We start from the raw sequence: 23,593 nt of genomic DNA on the forward strand, positions 1-23,593 counted from the left end.
GTCTGAGATAGGTATGATAAAAATATGTGACAGGGTGCTGGGCCCAGTGGCTCACACCTGTAATCCCAGCACTTTGGGAGGCTGAGGCAGGTAGATCACCTGAGGTCAGCAGTTCGAGACCAGCCTGGCCAACATGGTGAAACCCCGTCTCTACTGAAAATATAAATAAAACTAGCCAGGCATGGTGGCACGTGCCTGTAGTCCCGGCTACATGGGAGGCTGTGACAGGAGAATCACTTGAACTCAGGAGGCGGAGGTTGCATTGAGCTCAGATTGCGCCACTGCACTCCAGCCTGGGTGACAGAGCGACACTCAATCTCAAAAAAAAAGAAAAAAGAGAGCTGTGGGCAAGTAGAAGCAGTTACCAAAAGTTTGCTAAAATGGAACATACACCCTAGGATTATTTAATTCTAATCACAATTGATGTGAACATAGACATGTAAACAGGTGCTCTTTAAAAAAAAAAAAAAAAACCTCTTATTAATAAAATTAGTATAAAGAAAGAAAGAAGGTGACCATCTAGGCTGTGACACCTGGAAGCTCAAAAAACCCCAAAAAAGTCTTCATATAGTATTGTTTGGGGTTAAAGATTAAAATAATGAGGGGATTGAGAATTGTAAGTTTTGGAAAACTGCAAGTGAGATGGGAAAGAAACTGTTACAGCTTTTTCTTCTAATTGCTCCTTCAATTAAAATTATTTTAGGCCAGGTGCAGTGGCTCACGCCTGTAATCCCAGCACCCTGGGAGGCCGAGGTGGGCAGCTCACCTGAAGTCAGGAGCTCGAGACCAGCCCGGCCAACATGGCAAAACCCTGTCTCCACTAAAAATACAAAAAATTAGCTGGGAGTGGTGGCCAGCACCTGCAATCCCAGCCACTCAGGAGGATGAGGCAGGAGAATTGCCCAAACCCGGGAGGCAGAGGCCACAGTGAGCCAAGATCATGCCACTGCACTCCAGCCTGGGCAATAAGAGCAAAACTCCATCTAAAAAACTCCATCTAAAACATCTGTCCAATTGAAATGGTAAAAGCCATTGAAGAGCCTCTGCTATGGTCTGAAAGTTTGTGCTGCACCTTTCCCTCCAAAATTTATATATTTTTTATTATACTTTAAGTTCTAGGGTACACGTGCGCAACTTGCAGGTTTGATACATAGGTATACATGTGCCATGTTGGTTTGCTGTACCCATCAACTCGTCATTTACATTAGATATTTCTCCTAATGCTGTCCCTCCCCCAGTCCCACTCCTGACAGGCCCCAGTTTGTGATGTTCCCTGCCTTGTGTCCAAGTGTTTTCATTGTTCACTTCCCACCTGTGAGTAAGAACATGCAGTGTTTGGTTTTCTGTCCTTGTGATAGTTTGCTGAGAATGATGGTTTCCAGCTTCATCCATGTCCTTGCAAAGGACATGAACTAATCCTTTTTTATAGCTGCATAGTGTTCCATGGTATATATGTGCCACCTTTTCTTAATCCAGTCTATCATTGATGGACATTTGGGTTGGTTCCAAGTCTTTGCTTGGCCATCTCTGATGGCCAGAGATGATGAGCATTTTTTCATGTATCTGTTGGCTACATAAATGTCTTCTTTTGAGAAGTGTCTGTTCATATCCTTTGCCCACTTTTTGATGGGGTTCTTTTTTTCTTGTGAATTTGTTTGAGTTCTTTGTAGATTCTGGATATTAGCACTTTGTCAGATGGGTAGATTGCAAAAATTTTCTCCCATTCTGTAAGTTTCCTGTTCACTCTGATGGTAGTTTCTTTTGCCATGCAGAAGCTCTTTTATTTAATTAGGTCACATTTGTCTATTTTGGCTTTTATTGCCATTGCTTTTGGTGTTTTAGTCATGAAGTCCTTGCCCATGCCTATATCCTGAATGGTATTGCCTAGGTTTTCTTCTAAGGTTTTTATGGTTTTAGGTCTAACATTTAAGTCTTTAACCCATCTTGAATTAATTTTTGTATAAGGTGTAATGTCAGCTTTCTACATATGGCTAGCCAGTTTTCCCAGCACCATTTATTAAATAGGGAATCCTTTCCTCATTTCTTGTTTTTGTCAGGTTTGTCAAAGATCAGATGGTTGTAGATGTGTGGTGGTATTTCTGAGACCTCTGTTCTGTTGCATTGGTCTGTATCTCTGTTTTGGTGCCAGTACCATGCTGTTTTGGTTACTGTAGCCTTGTACTATAGTTTGTAGTCAGGTAGTGTGATACCTCCAGCTTTGTTCTTTTGGCTTAGGATTGTCTTGGCAATGTGGGCTCTTTTTTGGTTCCATATGAACTTTAAAGTAGTTTTTTCCAATTCTGTGAAGAAAGTCATTGGTAGCTTGATGGGGATGGCATTGAATCTATAAATTACCTTGGGCAGTATGGCCATTTTCACGATATTGATTCTTCCTATCCATGAGCATGGAATGTTCTTCCATTTGTTTGTGGCTTCTTTTATTTCTGAGCAGTGGTTTGTAGTTCTTGAAGAGGTCCTTCACATCCCTTGTAAGTTGGATTCCCAGGTATTTTATTTTCTTTGTAGCATTTGTGAATTGGAGTTCACTCATGATTTGGCTCTCTGTCTGTTATTGGTGTATAGGAATGCTTGTGATTTTTGCACATTGATTTTGTATCCTGAGACTTTGCTGAAGTTGCTTATCAGCTTAAGGTGATTTTGGGCTGAGGCAATGGGGTTTCCTAAATATACAATCATGTCATGTGCAAACAGGGACAATTTGACTTCCTCTTTTCCTAATTGAATACCTTTTATTTATTTCTCCTGCATGCTTGCCCTGGCCAGAACTTCCAGCACTATGTTGAATAGGAGTGGTGAGAGAGGGCATCCATGTCTTGTGCCAGTTTTCAAAGGGAATGCTTCCAGTTTTTGCCCATTCAGTATGATATTAGCTATGGGTTTGTCATAAATAGCTCTTATTATTTTGAGATACGTTCCATCAATACCTAATTTATTAAAAGTTTTTAGCATGAAGGGGTGTTGAATTTTGTCAAAGGCCTTTTCTGCATCAATTTCAGAGCCTGTTAATTGGTCTATTGAGAGATTCAACTTCTTCCTGGTATAGTTTTGGGAGGGTGTATGTGTCCAGGAATTTATCCATTTCTTCTAGATTTTTCTAGTTTATTTGTATAGAGGTGTTTATAGTATTCTCTGATGGTAGTTGGTATTTCTGTGGGATCAGTGGTGATATCCCCTTTATCATTTTTTATTGCACCTGTTTGATTCTTCTCTCTTTTCTTCTTTATTAGTCTTGCTAGCAGTCTGTCAATTTTGTTGATCCTTTCAAAAAAACAGCTTCTGGATTCATTAATTTTTTGAAGGGTTTTTTGTGTCTCTATCTCTTTCAGTTCTGCTCTGATCTCGGTTATTTCTTGCCTTCTGCTAGCTTTTGAATTTGTTTGCTCTTGCTTCTCTAGTTATTTTAATTGTTATGTTAGGGTTTCAATTTTAGATCTTTCCTGCCTTCTCTTGTGGGCATTTAGTGCTGTAATTCCCTCTACACACTGCTTTAAATGTGTCCCAGAGATTGTGGTATGTTGTGTCTTTGTTCTCATCGGTTTCAAAGAACATCTTTATTTCTGCCTTCATTTTGTTATTTACCCAGTATTTATTCAGGAGCAGGTTGTTCAGTTTCCATGTAGTTGAGTGGTTTTGAGTGAGTTTCTTAATCCTGAGTTCTAATTTGATTGCACTGTGGTCTGAGAGACAGTTTGTTGTGATTTCTGTTCTTTTACATTTACTGAGGAATCCTTTAATTCCAATTATGTGGTCAATTTTAGAGTAAGTGTGATGTAGTGCTGAGAAGAATGTATGTTCTGTTGATTTTTGGGGTGGAGAGTTCTGTCCTTTCTCCATTTCTTGTTTTTGTCAGGTTTGTCAAAGATCAGATGGTTATAGGTGTGCTGTCTTATTCCTGATTCCTCTATTCTCTTCCTCTGGTCTTAATGTGTCTGTTCTAGTACCAGTACCATGCTGTTTTGGTTCTTGTAGCTTATACTGTAGTATACTGTAGTATACTGTAGCCTATATTGTAGTATAGTTTAAAATCAAGTAGCATGATGCCTCCAACTTTGTTCTTTTTGCTTGGGATTATCTTGGCTATTTGGGCACTTTTGTGGTTCCATACTAATTTTAAAGCATTCTTTTTTCTAATTCTGTGAAAAATATCAGTGGTATTTTAATAAGAATAGCATTGAACCTATCAATTACTTTGGGCAATATGGCCATTTTATTGATACTGATTCTTCCCGTTCATGAGCATGGAATGTTACTCCATTTGTTTGGGTCCTCTCTGAATTCTTTGAGCAGTAGTTTGTAGTTGTCCTTGCAGAGGTCCTTCATATCCCTTGTTAGCTGTATTTCTAGGTGTTTCCTTCTTTCTGTAGCAACTGTAAATAGGTGTTAAATTATGATTTGGCTCTCTGCTTACCTGTTGTTGGTGTATAGTGATGCTTGTGATTTTTGCACATTGATTTTATATCCTGAGACTTTGCTGAAGTTTCTTATCAGCTTAAGAAGCTTTTGGGCTGAGATGATGGGGTTTTTAGATACAGGATCACGTCATCTGCAAACAAAGATGATTTGACTTCCTCTCTCCCTATTTGAATACCCTTTATTTCTTTCTCTTGCATGATTTCTCTGGCCAGAACTTCCAATACTATGTTGAATAGGAGTGGTGAGAGAGGGCATCCTTATCTTTTGCTGGTTTTTAAAGGGAATGGTTCCAGCTTTTGTCCATTCAGTATGATACTGGCTGTGAGTTTGTCATATATGGCTCTTATTATTTTGAGGTATGTTCCTTCAATACCTAGTTTATTGAGAGTTTTTAACATGAAGGGATGTTGAAGTTTATTGAAGGCCTTTTCTGCATCTATTGAGATAATCTTGTGGTTTTTGCCTCTAGTTTTGTTTATGTGATGAATCACATTTATTAATTTGTGTATTTTGAACCAGCGTTGCATCCTGGGGATGAAGGCAACTTGATCGTGGTGGATAAACTTTTTGATGTGCTCCTGGATTCAGTTTGCCAGTATTTTATTGAGGTTTTTTGGCATCAGTGCTCATCAAGGATATTGGCCTGAAGTTTTTTTGCCGTATCTCTGCCAGGTTTTGGTATCAAGATGATGCTTGCCTCATAGAATGAGTTAGGGAGGAGTTCCTTCTTTTCAATATTTTGGAACAGTTTCAGTAGAAATGGTACCAGCTCTTCTTTGTACCTCTGGTAGAATTCTGCTGTGAATCTGTCTGGTCCTGGGCTTTTGTTGTTGTTGTTGTTAGCAGGCTGTTTATTACTGCCTCATTTTCAGAACTTGTTATTGGTCTATTCAGGAATTCAATTTCCTCCTGGTTCAGTCTTTGGAGGATGTATATATCCAGGAATTTATCCATTTCTTCTAGATTTTCTACTTCATTTGCATAGAGGTGTTTATAGTATTCTCTGATGGTTGTTTATATTTCTGTGGGGTCAGTCGTGATATCTCCCTCATCATTTCTGTTTGTGTTTATTTGATTCTTCTCTCTTTTCTTCATTAGTCTAGCTAAGTCTATCTATTTTGTTAATTTTTTCAAAAAAACACTTCCTAGATTCATTGATTTTTTGAATAATTTTTTGTGTGTGTCTCTGTCTCCTTCAATTCAGTTCTGTTCTTGGTTATTTCTTGTCTTCTGCTAGCTTTGGGGTTTGTTTGCTCTTGGTTTTCTAGTTCTTTTAATTATGATGTTAAATTGTTAATAAGATCTTTCTAGCTTTTTTATGTGGGTATTTAGTGCTATAAATTTCCTCCTTAACACTGCTTTAGCTGTGTTCCAGAGATTCTGGTACGTTGCCTCTTTGTTCTCATTAGTTTCAAAAACTTCTTATTTTCTGCCTTAATTTTATTTACCCATGAGTCATTTAGGAGCAGATTGTTCCATTTCCATGTAGTTGTGTGGTTTTGAGTGAATTTCTTAATTTTGAGTTGTAGTTTGATTGTGCTGTGGTCTGAGAGACTTATGATTTCAGCTCTTTTGCATTGGCTGAGAAATGTTTTACTTCTGATTATGTGATCAATTTTAGAGTAGGTGCCATGTGACAATGAGGAAAGTATATATTCTGTTGCTTTTGAGTGGAGAATTATGTATTCATCTATCAGGTCTGCTTAATCCAAAGCTGAGTTCAGATCCTGAACATCTTTGTTAATTTTCTCTCTCAGTGATCTGTCTAATATTATCAGTGGGTGTTAAAGTCTCCTACTATTATTGTGTGGGAGTCTTGAATCTCTTTCTAAGTCTCTAAGAACTTGCTTTATGAATCTGGGTGTTCCTATATTGGGTGCCTATATATTTAGGATAGTTCTTTTTGATGCATTAAACCCTTTACTATTATGTAATGCCCTTCTTTGCCTCTTTTGATCTTTGTTGGTTTAAAGTCTTTTTTGTCAGGAAGTAGGATTGCAGCCCCTGCTTTTTCCTATTTTCCATTTGTTTGGTAAATTTTCTTCCATCTTTTTATTATGAACCTGTGTGTATCTTTGCATGTGAAATGGGTCTCTTGAAGACAGCATACCAATGGGTCTTGGCTTTTTATCCAGCTTGACATTCTGTGTCTTTTAATTGGGGTATTTAGCCCATTTACATTTAAGGTGAGTATTGTTGTGAATTTGATCCTGTCATCAAAGGATCCTGTCATCAAAATAACTAGATGCTAGGTGGTTATTTTGCAGACTTGTTTATGTGGTTGCCTCATAGTGTCATTGGCCTGTGTACTTCAGTGTGTTTTTGTAGTGACTGGTAATTGTTTTTCCTTTCCATATTTAGTGCTTCCTTCAGAAGCTCTTGCAGGGCAGGCCTGCAAGAATTCCCTCAGCATTTGCTTGTCTGAAAAGGATCTTATTTCTTCTTCACTTAAGAAGCTTAGTTTGGTTGGGTATGAAATTCTGGATTGGAGATTCTTTTTTTTTAAGAATGTTGAATATTGGCCCCCAATCTCTTCTGATTTTGGGGGTTTCTGGTGAGAGGTCTGCTGTTAGACTGATGGGCTTCCCTTTGTGGATGGCCTGGCGTTTCTCTCTGGCTACCCCTAACGTTTTTTCTTTCATTTCAACCTTGGAGAATCTGATGATTATGTGTCTTTGGGTTGATCTTTGTGGAGTATCTTACTGGGGTTCTCTGCATTTCCTGAATTTGATTTTGGCCTGTCTTGCTAGGTTGGAGAAGTTCTCCTGGATATATCCTGATGTTTGTTTTCTAACTTGGTTCTGTTCTCCCTGTCTCTTTTCAGGTACCTCAATCCGTCATAGGTTTGGTCTCTGTACATAATCCCATATTTCTTTGAGGTTTTGTTCATTCCTTTTCATTTTTTCCCCCTCTATTCTTGTCTACCTGTCTTATTTCAGAAACATAGTCTTCATGTTCTGAGATTATTTCCTCTGCTTGGTCTGTTCTGCTGTTGATACTTGTGACTGCATTGTGAAGTTCTCATATTGTGTTTTTCAGCTCCATCAGGTCAGTTACGTTCCTTTCTAAATTGACTGTTCTGGCTATCAGCTCCTATACCATTTTATCATGATTCTTACCTTTTTTGCATTGGATTAGAACATGCCCCTTTAGCTCACCAAAGTTCATTATTACTGACCTTCTGAAGCCTACTCTGTCAATTCTGCCACCTCAGCCTTTGCCCAGTTCTGTGCCCTTGCAGGAGAGGTGATGTGGTCATTTGGAGGAGAAGAGGCACTCTGGCTTTTTGAGTTTTCAGCATTTTTGCATTTATTCTTTCTCACCTCTGGGAGTTTGTCTACTTTCAGTCTTTGAGATTGCTGACCTTTGAATGGAATTTTTGTGGGGTCTTTTTGGTTGATGTTGTTTTCTGTTTGTTTTTCTTTCAACAGTCAGGCCACTCTTCCATAGGGCTGCTACAGGGGGTCTGCTGCAGACTCTAGTTGCCTTGGTTTTTCTCATACCTGGAAATATCACCAGTGAAGGCTATGAAACAGCAAAGATGGCAGCTTTCTTCTTCCTCTGGAAGCTCTGTCCCAGGGGGCACTGACCTGTTATTGACCCAAATGCTCCTGTAGGAGGTGTCTGAAGACTCCTGTTGGGAGGTCTCACCCAGTCAGGAGGAATGGGTTCTGGGACATGCTTAAGGAAGCAGTCTGGCTGCTTTTTTGGTAGAGCAGGTGTGCTGCATTGCAGGGGACCCTTCCTCCTCTGAACCATTTGGACTCTCCAAAGCTGGCAGGCTGGAATGGCTGAGTTGACTGAACCACAGAGATGGCTCCTCCGGGAGCTCCATCTTAGGGAGAGATCAGAGCTCTGTCTGTATAACCCTGGCTGGAGTGGCTGAAGCCCCTGTAGGGAGGTCCTGCCCAGGGAGGAGGAATGGATCAGGGTCTTGCTTAAAGAAGCAGTCTGTGCGGCCCATGGCAGCCCTAGGACATCTTGCCGGGGAGGCAGCAGCAGCCCCAGGCCCAGGTACTCCCTTCACGTCCCGCAGATACCGGCTTCCCGGCCCGGTTTCCAGTGCCCGGAATCCTTCCACTGTCTGTCTCTGCCCAGGGCAACCCACGTGCAATAACGCCGACTCCATAGCACATCTGTTAGGCGATGAAGCCAGCGCAGCGTGGAGAAAACAAAATAAGAAGAAAACCCGGAACAGGGCCTCTGTGGCAAATGGAGGCGAGAAGGCCTCAGAGAAACCCGTCCAAGATAGAGCAGGCTATTGGAGCAATCCAAACCCTGTGCAGCAAAAGAACGCCACTGCCCCGGAAGAGGCAGCTGATGCACTCCTTGTTTGGAGACGACAGGGCTCAGATGGAAGCTGAATGGCGTGAGGCCCTGCGGGCTCTCAGAGCTGCTGTTTATTCAGCCCAGCTGCAGCCTGTAGATGGAGCCACCAGAAAGAAGAGCTGAAGGGTCTGCAGGCCTCAACTTTTATGGAGAGCCAAAGCCACTCTGGACACTTCTGATGAAGAGTTTAGGTTCAGTTTCTTTTAGCTTCTCCCCCAGCCTGGAACAATCCCCCTCCCTTGGGTGGTGTAGGGATTTGTTTTGAGTGCAGAGCCTTTCCGGAACTTCTGTTGGCAGAGAACCCTGGGGTTGGTCTGTCCCTGTCCAGTCCAAGGATTTGGAGCTGTTGTGAAGGTGTGAGACCATCAGATAGGCACAAGACCCCACTTGTTTTCTGATGAAATGTTCTTTTTTTCAGAAGAGAGAGAGGTACGTTTAGAAAATATACAGTAAATTGGAGTGTTCAAGGTATTGTAGAAAGAATATTGTACTCAGTCTTTAGGATTAAATTAAGTGGCTGTTGGTAACAAAGATTAGTGGAGAAGGTATATAATCGTACACTGGTTTTCACTTTTGAAAGCAATCCCTGTCAAATGGTTTAATGCTTAATGCTGTTATGTCACATTACCCTAATCTCTATTTTGGATAAAATTGGATAACGAGTGAAAAAAAAAAAAAGCAGTCTGGCCACAATCTAGCAAAGCAGCTATGCTGCACTGGGGACCCTTCCTCATCTGGACCATTTGGACTCTCCAAAGCTGGCAGGCTGGAACAGCTGAGTCAATCAAACCACAGAGTTGGTGGTTGCCCCTCTCCCTGGGAGCTCCGTCCCAGGGAGATGTTAGAGCTCTGTCCATATAACCCTGGCTGGAGTGGCTGAAGCCCCCCCCACAGGGAGGCCCCGCCCAGTGAGGAGGAATGGATCAGGGTTCCACTTAAAGAAGCAGTCAGACGTAAATTTAATAGTGATGAAAGTTTTAGAGTAATGTTCTTTTAAATAGGTCACTAAAAACATGTGTGGCAAAAGAAAAATTGATTAAGTTTAGAGTTCATCAAACATTAAGACTGTTGTATTTCAGAGGCTACCATCAAGAAAGTGAAAAGACAACCCATGGATTGGGAGGAAAGTATTTGCAACTTTTCTTGTTCTGTACAGAGATTTGTCTTTTTTCTAAGCTTTCTCTATGTTTGATTAGATATAGATTAATTCAGTCCTTCTAAATAATGGCCAGTTGTTAATGTGTTTCACTGCCTTCAGAAGATTTTTAAAAATCTCTTCTGCTCTTTTTTTGTCCGTATACTGTCACACTAGAGTAGTTTTATGAGAAAGAAGTCAAACTTGTGTGTTCGTTATTCAATGTTTAATCCGTCATGAATGTCTTCTCTTTTGGTAATTATAATCATTATAATGATTATAATGGATAATCATTATCCCCTCTAATATTGCTTCTCTTTCATCATTTCTGTTTTTCTTTTTAGAATTTCTATTAAATGTATGTTGCAGCTTTCAATTCATGTCAATTTCTGTATTTCTTATTTTTCGTGTTTGCTATGTCTTTTTTGTTTGTTTGTTTTGTTTTTGTTGTTTTGAGACGAAATCTTGCTCTGTCACCCAGGCAGGAGTGCAGTGGCATGATCCTGGCTCACTGCAACCTCTGCCTCCCAGGTTCAAGCAGTTTTCCTGCCTCAGCCTCTCGGGTAGCTGGGATTACAGGCATGCACCACCACACCCAGCTAATTTTTGTATTTTTAGTGGAGACGGGGTTTCACCATTTTGGCCAGGCTAGTCTCAAACTCCTGACCTCAAGTGATCCACCCGCCTCAGCCTCCCAGATTGCTGGGATTACAGGCGTGAGCCACCGTACCCGGCACATGTTTGCTATGTCTTTATCTCTGTTACCTTCTTAGTGATTTCCCTAATTTTTATTAATATCTTTTAATTCAGTTATGTTTGGTCTCGCTTGCTGTGTTTCTTTTTTTTCAATGTTTAATTTGATGACACCTCTCAGAATCTGCTGTTGTTTCATAGCCTCCTTTCCTGTTTTATTCTATCCCTCCTTTATATCTCTCAGCACATTTAATATACTTACTTTAGATTCCTTTTTAGACTGTGTTATATCCTTTCTACTTCCTTAGCTGTAAATGCTCCTGTTTCTTGGGTTTGTTGGTTGTCTGTCTTAGCATCAGATACATGTGCTTTGTAATTTTTTGTTTGTGAGTTCAAATTGTCTTATGTTAAACAAATCTGTTTTCTTTCTTTCTTGCCATGCTTTTTCTGCCCTGTAAGTTGGTTTTGAAATTTCCTCAGCCTCACTTTTTGAAATCCTCAGCTCTGAAGGTTTTATAGTAGGGGCTTTCAGAGAAATTACCTTCAGTCCTTGAGCCCAGGATATGGTGGTCTGATTGTTGGTTGCACAGATATTTCTAATTCTTCCCTTCATTGCAGACAAAGTTTTTTTTTTTTTTTTCATTTGAAACTTTAAAACTCTAAACTTGTAAATAGAACTTTTTCAGCCTCTGTTCCTGTCTAGAAAACCTGGTCCCCTGGTTTCAAGTGGTGCATCTGACTGTTGTTCACTGCCTCCTCACATGAGGTGTTTTGGTTTTCATTTTCCCCAATGTTGGATTTTTGACCCTGGTGCCTCTTTTCACTCTCAGCCCTTCACGTGCCCCCTCACTTGAGCCACACTTCATTACTAGGAGTTCATCGCTTGTTTTTAGAAAGGGCTGAATATCCCACTTGACTTGTCTCTTAGTTACTGTATTGATCCATATAAAGTTAACTTTTCCCCATTTCTAGCTCATCATTTATAGATATAAGAACCATCTTACTTGTAATCATTGAAACGTACTTTAAATTACAAAAAGTCCACTTCTAATTTAACAATTTCCCCTTTCCCCATTCTCAAAATGTACAGTGGTGCAGTGGTGAATGGGGATGGGGAGTGTTTGTCCCTTTTTTTTTTCTTTTTTTTTTTCGTTTTGATACAGGGTCTCACTCCTGTTGCCCAGGCTAGAGTGTAGTGGCACAATTACGGCTGACTGCAGCCTCCACCTCCCGAGTCAGGTGATTCTCCCATCTCAGCCTCCTGAGTAGCTGGGACTACAGGCGTGCACCACCATGCCCCGCTAATTTTTTTGTTTTCAGTAGAGATGGGGTTTGCCGTGTTGCCCAGGCTGGTCTCAAACTGCTGGACTCCAGCAATCCTCCCACCTCAGCCTCCCAAAGTGGATTACAGGCATGAGCCACTGTGCCTGGCCTGTTTGTTCTTTTAGTCTTTACTTTTTCCCCTTATTCTTGTGGTGCTCACATTGAGGGATGAAGAAGAAAGAAGAGGAAAGGGGGCGAAGACTTACTTGGTTGGTTCTTCGGTAATCCAGCGATGGCATATGTGCAAATGCTTGCTCTTTCGTGCTTCTCATTAGAGTGTTTTCTCAGAGGCCACCATAGAACCAGTCACTTCCCCAACACAGGGACTATACTTCATATTTCACCTCTTCTGAAACCGTTCTTCACTCCCCTCTTTTCTGGCTCAGCTCCTGCCCACAAGTACCCTTTTATTATTTAGATGATCTGACCTTGGTACATTTTGGAGTTTCGTTGATTGGGCTTAAAGTTGGACTTAACACTTGGCCCAGGGAAAGTACATGCATTCTTTTATTCCTCTCAACTTTTTATTTTGGAAAACTTCAGACCTACAGAAAAGTTGAATGAGTGGTGGGTGAATAACCATATGCCCTTCCACTAGATTCACCAACTTAATATGTTACCATATTTGCTCGCATTTATTTCATTTTCTTGGCTGGCTAATGAGAATCCTAATGCAGACATGACATTACTTCATTCCTATGTACTTTTGCATGAATCTCCAAAAATCAAAGAGAAGTTTTTTATGTTATACTCTGAAAATTTAACATTGGTATGATACTGTTACCTAATATACAGTACCTATTAAGATTTTCCCAAATGTTTCAATACCTTTTATAGCTGTTTTTCCTCCTGATCCAGCATATAATAAAGATTTCAGTTCATTTTTCATGTTTCTTTAATCATGAACAGTTCTCCCAGCCTATTTTTTTTTTTACCTTTCACAACGTTTGACTTTTTTTTTTTAAAGGAGTCTACACCAGTTCTTTTGTAGAATGCCTCTCAACTTAGATTTGTGTGATTGTTTTTTCATGATGAGATTGAGGTTAAACATTTTTACTAATGTTTTGTTAAGGTGATATCACCAGAGTTCTTTGTAAAAGTACTTTTTCCTGTATAATCTGTGGAGTGTCATTTTAAGATCAAATGGATTTTATTCCCTAACAGTCTTTTACCCTGTAGTTTTAGCATTCGTTGATAATTTTTGCCCGTATCCGTTATTAACTTGATATTTGTAATATGGTAATGTTCTAATTCTGTCATTTCTTCTATAGAGAGAAGTTGGTTTGCTTCTGTAAAGAACAACTTTCCTTTTTTCTCCCACCTTCAAAAGAAATAATTTGTTGTCAGCATAGACTCATGGATTTTTTCAGTGTGTTATTATCTATTTCTGTAATTATGCATTTTGTTGTGCAGGTTGTTCCAAACTCGTCCTCTGGGGAGTCTATGCATTCTTGCCCTGCCAAACAGTGGAAACGCAGCTTGTCCAACTGCAGGCCTTTTCCCTCCATTGGTAAAGTTGGCTCCAGTCAACTTACTGAGTTTGGACCTCTCATTGCTAAGGGAGGCACTTAACTCATGGGAAATATATTTACATATGCTCCCGAATGTGCAGATTCATATGCTGAATTTTCCTAAGAACACTCCCTGTGCCACCCGCACCTGACATACGCCTGGTAGTTTGCGGCTCAGTAATCCCCCACCACAGAATAAGATGCCTTTCTCCACTTTCACAGGTTCTTTTAGATCTTCCATTTACCTGATGTGATTTTACAATGCCCCATTCTCCTGGGGAAAGAAGGAGAAAAGTCACAGTTCTTTTTAGTCCTTTGAATTCCCTCACAGAATGCCTTTTGGGACTTTTTTTTTGTCTTTTCTTTTATGGCCTAATGTGGTGCTCTAGGGCTCTCTTTTAGTCCTGTGCAGGTCTTTAGAATATGAGATGTATTGGTTTGCTGGGACTACTGTTACAAGGTACCACAAACTGAACTTTGTCTCAGTAAGATGTTAGAAGTCGAAGAGCAAGGTGTTGGCAGGGTTGCTTCCTTTGAGGACTCTGAGAAAGACTCTATTCTGTGCCTCTGTCCTAGCTTCTGGTGGTTTTCTGGCAGTCTTTGGTGTTTCTTGGTTTGTAGATGCATCACCCTGATATCTGCCTTCGTCTTCACATAGCATTCTCGCTATGTGTATCTGTGTCCAGATTTCCCCATTTTATAAGAATATCAGTCATAGCTGATTAGCTGCCTACCATACTGTAGTATCACCTCATCCTAACTTAACTATAACTTAATATAGTAAGATATATATATATATACACACTATATTAACTTATATATACACAGAGAGTTCCTTGTATGCTTTGGATAACTAACCCCTTATCAGATACATGATTTGCAAAAATTTCCCCCCAATTTGTGGCATTTCATTTTCATAATGGTTCTTTGACACTGAAACATTTTTAGTTGTGATGAAGTTCATCTTCAGTTTTTCTTTTATGGATACTTTTGGTGTCATATCTAAGAATACTTTACCCACCCAAAGTCACAAAGATTTTTTTCTTCTATATTTGTTCTAAAGCTTTACAGTTTTTACTCTTAACACTTAGGTCACTTATCCATTTTGATTCAATTTTTGTGTATAGTGTGAGGTAGGGTCTAAATTAATATTTTTGCGTGTGGATATCTGGTTGTCCTAGTACCATTTGTTAAAAAGTCTGTCTTTTCTCCTGATTTATCTTGTCAAAAAGCCTTATATTGTCAAAAGTTGCTTATATTCCATAATATAGACTCTCAATTCTGTTGTTGATTTACATGCCTGTCTTTGTGCCAGTATCAGCTTGTCTTGATTACTGTGGCTTTCTAGTAAGTTTTCAAATTCAATAGTGTACATTCGTTTTTGAAATTGTTTTGGCTATTCTAGCTGCTTTGCCTTTCATAAATCTTAGGATTGGCTGGTCAATTCTACAAAATTGACCTGGGATTCTACAAAATCTGCTGGGATTTTGATAGTGAATACATTGAATTTACACATCAGTTGGGGAGAAGCCATCTTGAATATTAAGTGCTCTAATATGTGAACATTAAAAGTCTGTTTATTTAGATCTCCTTTATAAATGATTTTCAGTGTACAAGTCCTACATATCCTTTATTAAATTTATTCCTGAGTTTCCCTTTTGATGTTACTGTGAATGAAATTGTCTACATAACTTCAGTTTCCTGTTACTCATTGTTCATGTATAGATATACAATTGATTTTTCTTATATTGATCTTGTATTCTGCAACTTTGTGGAACTTATTTAGGTTATTTATTTAACCTTACTTATTAAGGTTATTTTTCTCCCTTAGGTTTTCAGGTGGGAGGGCAAACCAGTCCCTTTCACTCCATTTTGGCTGGGAGGAGAAGTCTACTCAAAGGGTTGTGAGAAGTGAATAAAACCATTTGAGATAAAAACTTTTCCATGAATCTTTTTCCAACAAAGACCTTGTTAGTATAGTTCCTCAGTATCCATGGAGGATAGATTCCAGGACCTCCCTGAGATACCAAAATCTGCAGATGCCCAAGTGCCTTATATGAAATGGTGTCGTGTTTGCATGTAACCTACATGCATCTTCCCATATACTTTAAATCATCTGTAGATTACGTAGAAAACCTAATACAATATAAATACAATATAAATGCTATGTAAATAGTTGTTAAACTGTATTTTTTTATGTTTTTTTTAATTTTTATTTTTGTTTTATTTTTGATTCATGGTTGCTTGAATTCACAGATGTGGTGGAAATTGCAGATACAGAGGGTGAGTAGTGTTTTAATTTTTTCATGTTAAATTTCTTGGTCTAAGTAAATTTTCTATTTCCATTGCAGCATTCCTCTGAATACTGATTTGCTGAATAGCCCAGACTTACTGGAAACAACGATTGGTGATGTAATTGGGGCATCTGACACTATGGAAACATCCCAAGCACTGAATGACATTAATGTAGCCACCAGGCTTCCTGGATTAGGGGAACCTGAAGTTGAATATGAGAGTAAGTAAATGTTCCATTATACATCAGTGATACCTTTTTATCTTCCTTTGAAATAAGATATTTAAATCAGCTTCTCCTATAATATTTTTTATACTAGTTCAACTTTTAAATTTAATTCAGAAGAGTTATGCCCCCTTGCCTTTTTGACTTAAGGGAACACTGAAATATTTAAGATAACATAATTGAGGTCATTAAATGTGTGTGTCATTTATAAGACATTAAACATTTAAGAGTCTTGGTCTTCAAACATGCTTTTTGCTTTTTTGCTAGAGTGGAAACATTTTCTAGGGCTTAGGATTGAATGAATGTTTGAGCATCCCATTAGCTCTTAGAAAGTATTTTGTTATTAATGAGGATTATTACTGCCTAGGCCCACAAAAAGAAATAACACAGAAAGAATGGTGCTTTAAAACACACACACACACACACACACACACACACACACACACACACACACACACACACACACACACACACACACACACACACACACACACACACACACATTTTTGAAGGTTAAAAGGAGACAGTAAATCTCTCATTGAAAATGTCTATGTATTTGTGAGTTTAGTTTGATATGAAAGCATAACTTGTTTATAAACAGCAGTTTCCTGTTGAATCTCACTGTAATGCATGTTCATTTTAAAGCAGCTTGTATTTATTTGGCTCTTGACAATTTGATTTCTACTGGAGGCTAACCACCATCATTAAACAACTCAGAAAAATGCCCTAAGTATGCTGTTGTCTCTGAGACTGTAGAATACAACAACAGTATTTAGTAATATAGAAATAAATGTTAGTGAAAAGTCACACAGTACTTCTGATTAATAGAACATGTTGAAGTATTACTGATAAGTGGTGCTAAAAATTTGTTTATTTCCTAAGAAATCACTGCAAACAAATGTTCTGGTACATCATGGTTTTTTTTTTTTTTTTGACATCTAACATGTTTAAATTGTGCTTGTTAGTCTCAGGTCAGAAAAATGAGAATTTAACTTATTACATTGGTAATTTCAAAGTAATTTGATTTTTTAAGGTAGTAGTCTGTTATTATATTAAGAAAATATCCCCCATTACTATTTCTCATGTACTTTCTCTGTAGTAATTTATTTCGAATAGTCCAGTTTTGACAGCCTTGCCCTGGACTCCACTTCTTGTTAGCAATGCTTGCTCTTGTTCTCACTTATATGTGGGAGCTACACAGGGACATAAAGATGGGAACAGTAGACACTGGGGATTCCTAAAGGAGGGATGGAGTAGGAAAGGGTTGAAAAACTTCCTATTGGGTGCTGTGTTCACTTTCTGGGAGATGAGATCAGTAGAAGCCCAAACCATGGCACCATATAATATACCCTTATAACACACCTGCACATGTACTCCCTGAATCTAAAATTAAAATTAGGCTGGATGTGGTGGCACATGTCTGCAATCCCAGCTACTTGGGAGACTGAGACATGAGAATCACTTGAACCTGGGAGGCAGAGGTTGCAGTGAGCTGAGATTGTGCCTCTGAGCTCCAGCCTGGGCCACAGAGCAAGACTCTGTCTCAAAAAAAAGAAAGAAAAAATTAAGTTAAATTAAAATTAAAAAAAGGAATTTGCTTTTTGTTTCTAGAAAGAATTGAGACCATAGCAAAGCCATCAGGATTTAGATTCAGCCAGAACCACGACTATCTTAATGCAGAGTATTTCCAGGGTTAAAAATAAAAATAGTCTCCTTTATAGAGATGGCAGTATTGATTTTATTTACATTCCATTTGATATCCATTATACAAATTCACAAAGTTTAATTTTTTCAGTGCTGTAATAGTGTTGTATTAGTATCACTTGAGTACATACTTTTTGCAAAATATATTAGCTTAGATTTACATGGTGAAATGAACTAGGGATGCTTAAAAAAGATCAAATGAAATATAACTCTCCAAATATTTGGAAATCTGATATATCAAAGAATTAGTTTTATGGCACTTTATTGGTGAACCTTGGATGAGCAATTTGCAAGTATGGGGAAATAGATCGTACATCAGTAAGGGGAAGTTTTTTAACTGTTTATGCTGTATAATAGAAATAGGTTCCTAGCCAAGCACAGTGGCTCATGCCTGTAATCCCAGCACTTCGGGAGGCCAAGGCAGGTGGATCACCTGAGGTCAGGAGTTCGAGACCAGCCTGGCCAACATGGCAAAAGCTGGTCTCTACTAAAAATGCAAAAATTAGCCATCCATCGTGGCAGGCGCCTGTAATCCCAGCTACTTAGGAGGCTGAGGCAGGAGAATCACTTGAACCTGAGAGGCAGAGGTTGCAGTGAGCCGAGATCGCACCACTGCGCTCCAGCCTGGGCAAAGAGTGAGACTCCATCTCAAAAAAAAAAAAAAAAAGGTTCCTAAGAGTTAGTGAGCACCTCATTCCAGAAAGTATTAAAGCGGAGCTTGAATGTTTTGTCGAGGTTGTGGCAGAGGAAATTCTTGCATAATGTGGGAGTTTAATTCATATGACCTACTCCATTCAGACTTAAAACATTTGCTCAAAATCAATCAGTGAGAATAATTAGAACATTTTTATGTTAAGAGTTTAAGGTCATCAATCTTGATATCCAGTTGTGTGTTTTATTTTGGTTGTAATGTCAAAATCCTGATTCACATAGGTAAGTAGTTACAAATGGTAACTAAAATAGCTTGTGCTGCATGGCAAGATGTTCCTTGGACAAAAAAATGTAGCAGAAAAAGGTTTTAACAACAACAAAAAGAGTATTCAGGATGGAGTAATTTGAAGCATAAGAAAACCAGGAGATGGCAATTAAGTAAACGGATAGGGAAGATTTTGAGAAGACCAGTGTTGAATTACAGTTCTCAGCTTTGGTTGTACTTAAAATCACCTGGAGAGTTTTAAAAACTGCCAGTGCCAGAATCCTACCTCAAAAGATTTTGTTGTAATTATTCTTGGGTGAGCCCTGGGAATGAGTGTTTCTTGAAAGCTCTCCAGCTGATTCTTAATGTGTAGCCAGGGCCTCTACTCAGTTAATTGATGGCCACTGTTAGAAGATCCCTTTGACCCAGAGGATATGATTTCAAAGTTTTCTCCTCTTTTCTTCTTTCTGATTATATGGAAATTATTAGGCATTCAACATTTTTTGTCAAGTCACAGTGTAAAATTTTATGCGCACATCAAATTAATCTCTGCAAAATAAGATTATTTCAGGACAGTTAATTTTAAAAGTCTTCATTTAAAGATGAGTTGTGTTTAATGTATTATCTTTTCAGTGGTTAGAGGACTTTGTAATGTATTTTGCCACTAGGAAGAACATTATGAAGACAAAATGCTTGTCTTGCGTCACACCTGATGGTACCAATATATAATATGTTGAATCAGTGAATGAATAAATATATGTTCTTCATCAGTTTGTTCCACATAAATTTAGTTTTAGGCAGTAGTCAGGGCCAAGAACAAAGATGGCAAAGTGTTGAGGTTAGACATGAGCCTGGATTGTGGTTATGAAAGAAAAGGATCATGTCACAAGTGTTCTGTGCCTTTTGAGTCTCTTGGCTAGGTAAACCTTCTTAACCACATATGCTATGGAGATTTCACATCTACTTGCTTTTTAGGAGTGCTGCAGATATAGGGTGGTGTTTCTGCTTAGGATTAACTCTTATTCAAATTAATGGACAGATAGCTGGTTATGGAAAGAAAATATATTTATTTTGTGTTTATGTGGATTATTACTTTTAGTTGATGATAACTGATGTTGAGAAGACAAAACAAAACCATACCGTCACACAGCTAGCTGTGACAGCCTGGCAGACTGAGGGGTTATTTTGCCTTTTTTTTTTTCTTTTCAGCGTTAAAAGACACCTCAGAGAAGCTCAAACAGCTTGAGATGGAGAACAGTCCTTTGCTGTCCCCTCGATCCAACATCGATGTTAACATAAACAGCCAGGTATTCAGATTTCCCCTATGGATACCTGATACACATCTCCAGAGCTCCCAGAAATATTTTCTTTCCAAAGAGAGTACTTTCTTTTTTCTTTAGCTGGGAAATCTGTCTGTGCTTAGTTCTTAGAAACCTGTTTTCTCATTTTAAAGGATGAAATATGTAGATGTTTAGGTGGGAAGGGCGAAACGTGCACAGCAATGTGAATTGTAAGGTGATTTCATGATTTAAAAAAAAAAAAACACACACACACACACAGTCAAGATGAGTGTTAAACCTTTTATTTTGATTCACCCAGTCTAGTTGAAAGACTTGCTGAAGCCTTTTGAAATTACAGAAGGATTTGTTTTAAAGAGAGCTGCTCTGTGGTATAAGCAAGAAAGAGAATAGAATTTCAGATGCTTTAACCTCATCTATCATTTCTTTCTCTCCCCTGTCCCCTTAGAATTTTTTTGTTGTGGAGTGGGGGATACATACCAATTACACCAATCAAGCTTCAATTTATAGTTTTGACTATGATTTTCTTATTTCTATGTTAAGTAACTTACAGAAAGAGCTAAAATAAATTGAATGAGATGGAAATTTTATAATTAATCATATGAGCTACCAGATGGCCCCACTAAATGGAAGATTGATTTTAGGTAATGATCTGGAAATGGCCTTTTTTTTTTCTCTACATGTAGACAACTGATAACATGACCAAGATGAATTTTATTTTTGTTTTAAAGAGGAAAGGACAACAGCTGACTCACAGTGTTCTTCCATTCTTGGATAAGTAACTGGAATTTCTTTAGAGACCAGTATAGAGTAGAAAGTGATTTTCTTCTGTCTTGCACTGTCATTATTAAAACTGTCTTTCTGGATCCAAGCCTTTTTTTTCCCACCTTTCTTTCTAATATATTTTTTCTTAGAAATAGCTGTTAGAAGGTGATTCAATTTCAGAAAGGCTTTCCATTTTCTTGACTTTTCAGTATTCTATCCCACTTGTCTGTTTGCTTTCATGGTGTCAGTTTTTAAATATATCTCTGTAAAGTAGGGGAATGCAGGGCCAGAGACAGAAGGATAAATTGAAAATTTTAGATAAAAGCTTTAGATGATTAATAACTAATGGAAATTCAGTGGAGGACTGGAATGACCCTAAAGAATGAAGCCTGGTAAAACTTGGGGGTAGGGAGGAGTGGGGGGTGGGGATTGTTGGCTGTGCTCAGAGTTATGGAAATCTATTGAACAGCTACTTGTTTCTTTTGTAAAATGTCCTGCATATCTTGCTATGCTATAACTGATCCTCTGAGGCAGAGAGTCTACTGCATTAGTGTTGAAGCCTTGAAAAGATGAGGAGGAGTGTGGGTTCAGGATAGGAGAGTAAAGGAGCACTTTAGGTGAAGGACAGTGTGCCATCAAGGAACATTTGGGGGATCATACAGCTAGGAAGAATAACAATATTTAGTGAGGGTTTACTCTATGCCAGACAAGAATAGAAGGAAGGAGGGGGATGGAGCAAGATGGCCAAATATAACCCTCCAGTGATCATCCCCCTTGCAGGAACACCAAATTAAATAGCTCTCCATACAAGAAAGCACCTTCATAAGAACCAGAAATCAGGTGAACCATCATAGTACCTGGTTTTAACATTATACCAAGGAAACAGGCACTGAAGAGGGTAAGAAAGACAGTCTTGAATGGCTGATGCCACCCCTCCCCTATGGAGGAGGGTGGCACTGAGAATCTGTGCTTGGGGGAGGGAGAACACAGTGACTATGGCACTTTGTATTGAAACTCAGTGTTGGTCTGTCAGAATGGAAAGCAATGCAATGTAGGGCACAATTTCGCTGATGCCGACAGAGGCTGCGTTTAGAACAACCCTAGCCAGAGAAGAATCATCCATCCCAGGAATTGGAACCTGAGTTGCAGCTAGCCCACCACTGTGGGCTAAAGTGCTGTAAGGTCCTAAATAAATTTGAAAGATAGTCTAGGCCACAAGGACTACAATTCCTGGGCACATCCTGATACTGTGCTGGGCTCAGAGCCAGTGGACCTGGGGTACACATGACCTAGAGAGATACTGGCTGGAGGAGCCAAAGGAGTGCTTGCATCACCCTCTCCCAGTCCCAGGCAGTGCAACTTACAGCTCTGGGAGAGACTTCTTCCACTTGAGGAAAGGTGAGGGAAGAGTAAAGAAGACTTTGTCTTGTAGCCTGGATACCAGTGTAGCCACAGTAAAAGCAGCAAGCAGAGTCCTAAAGCCTCCATTTCAGGCTCCACCTCCCAATGACATTTCTAGATATACCATGGGCCGGAAGGGAACCTGCTGTCTTGAGGGAAGGGATCCAGTCCTGGCAGGATCTATCACCTGCTGACGAAAGAACCCTTGGGTCAGTGGTTTCCAGGCAGTACTTGCCTTAGGCCTTGGGCAAGACCTGGTACCATGCTGGCTTCAGGTGTGACCCAGGGCATTTTCAGCTGTGGTGGCCATGGAGAGAGACACCTTCTGCTTGAGGAAAGGAGAGGGAAGAATAAAAAGAACTTTGTCTTGCAACTTGGGTAACAGCTCAGTCACGGTAAAATAAAGTACTGAGTAGATTCCTACAGTTCCCAACTCCAGGCCCTAGCTCCTTAGACCGCATTTCTGAACCAGCCCTGAGCCAGAAGAGAACCTGCAGTCCCGCAGAGAAAGGCACAAGTCTGGCTGGATTCACCACTTGCTGATGGAAGAACCTCTGGGCCTTGAATAAACGTCAGTGTTGGCCAAACAATAGTCACCACATATCTCGGGTGAGACCCAGTACTGTACTGCCTCAGCACAGTGTCAGTGGGGAGCCACAGGGGTGCTTGTGTCATTCCTCCCACAACTGCACGCAGCGCACCGAGAAGAGAGAGACTGTATGGGAGAAAGTGAGGGAAGAGAACAAGAGACTCTGCCAGGTAATCCAGGGAATTCTCCTGGATCTTACCCAAGACCACCAAGGCTGTATCTTAACAAGCCTGCAAGAGTCACAGCCTTACTGGGCATGGGGTTCCACCTAATGCAGATGTGGCTGGAGTGACCAAAAACTTACATCACAACATTCAGTTCCCTTTGAATAACTAGAACGCCTTCTCAAGACAGACGGGTACAAACCAGCCCAGACTGCAGAGATTACAATAAATACCCAACTCTTTAATGCCCAGATATCAACAAGCATCCAGGATCATCCACGAAAACATGACCTCACCAAACAAACTAAATAAGGCACCAGTGACCAATCCCAGATTGACAGAGAGAGATATGTGACCTTTCAGGCAGATAATTCAAATAGCTGTTTTGAGGAAACTCAGTGAAATTCAAAATTTCACAGAAAAGGAATTCAGAGTCCTATCAGATAAATTTAACAAAGAGATTGAAATAATTTTAAAAAATCAGCAGGAATCCTAGAGTTGAAAAATTCAATTGACATAATGAAGAATGCATCAGAGTCTCTGAACCACAGAATTGATCAAGCAGAAGAAAGAATTGGTGAGGTTGAAGACAGGCTGTTTGAAAATACAGTCAGAGGAGACAAGAAAAAAAATGAAGCACTCCTAGAAGATCTAGAGTATAGCTTCAAATGGACAAATCGAAGAGTTATTGGCCTTAAAGAGGAGGTAAAGAGATGTGGTAGAAAGTTTATTCAAAGGGATAATAACAGAGAACGTCGCAAACCTAGAGAAAGATATCAATATTCAAGTACAAGAAGGATATAGAACACCAAG

General features: G+C 39.4%; 1 protein-coding gene and 1 pseudogene across 8 annotated transcripts in view; both read left to right on the forward strand.

The window, feature by feature from the left end:
• EPB41L5 (erythrocyte membrane protein band 4.1 like 5) overlaps positions 1-23,593 on the forward strand; it is a 175,439-nt gene that overhangs the window by 105,882 nt on the left and 45,964 nt on the right. For 6 of the 8 annotated variants that reach the window (XM_058434302.1, XM_058434303.1, XM_058434305.1 and 3 more), the window contains exons 17-18: positions 15,777-15,940; positions 19,773-19,870. In XM_058434302.1, coding sequence (XP_058290285.1) covers positions 15,777-15,940; positions 19,773-19,870 — 262 coding nt within the window. Of the gene's footprint in view, positions 1-15,776; positions 15,941-19,772; positions 19,871-23,593 lie in introns of those variants that run through there. The other 2 variants (XR_009211878.1, XR_009211879.1) reach the window with 1 other exon arrangement.
• Positions 6,863-9,208, forward strand: LOC116463043 (UPF0488 protein C8orf33-like; annotated as a pseudogene).

Source organism: Hylobates moloch, unplaced genomic scaffold, assembly GCF_009828535.3.
Source record: "Hylobates moloch isolate HMO894 unplaced genomic scaffold, HMol_V3 SCAFFOLD_24, whole genome shotgun sequence".
Classification (NCBI taxonomy): domain Eukaryota; kingdom Metazoa; phylum Chordata; class Mammalia; order Primates; family Hylobatidae; genus Hylobates; species Hylobates moloch.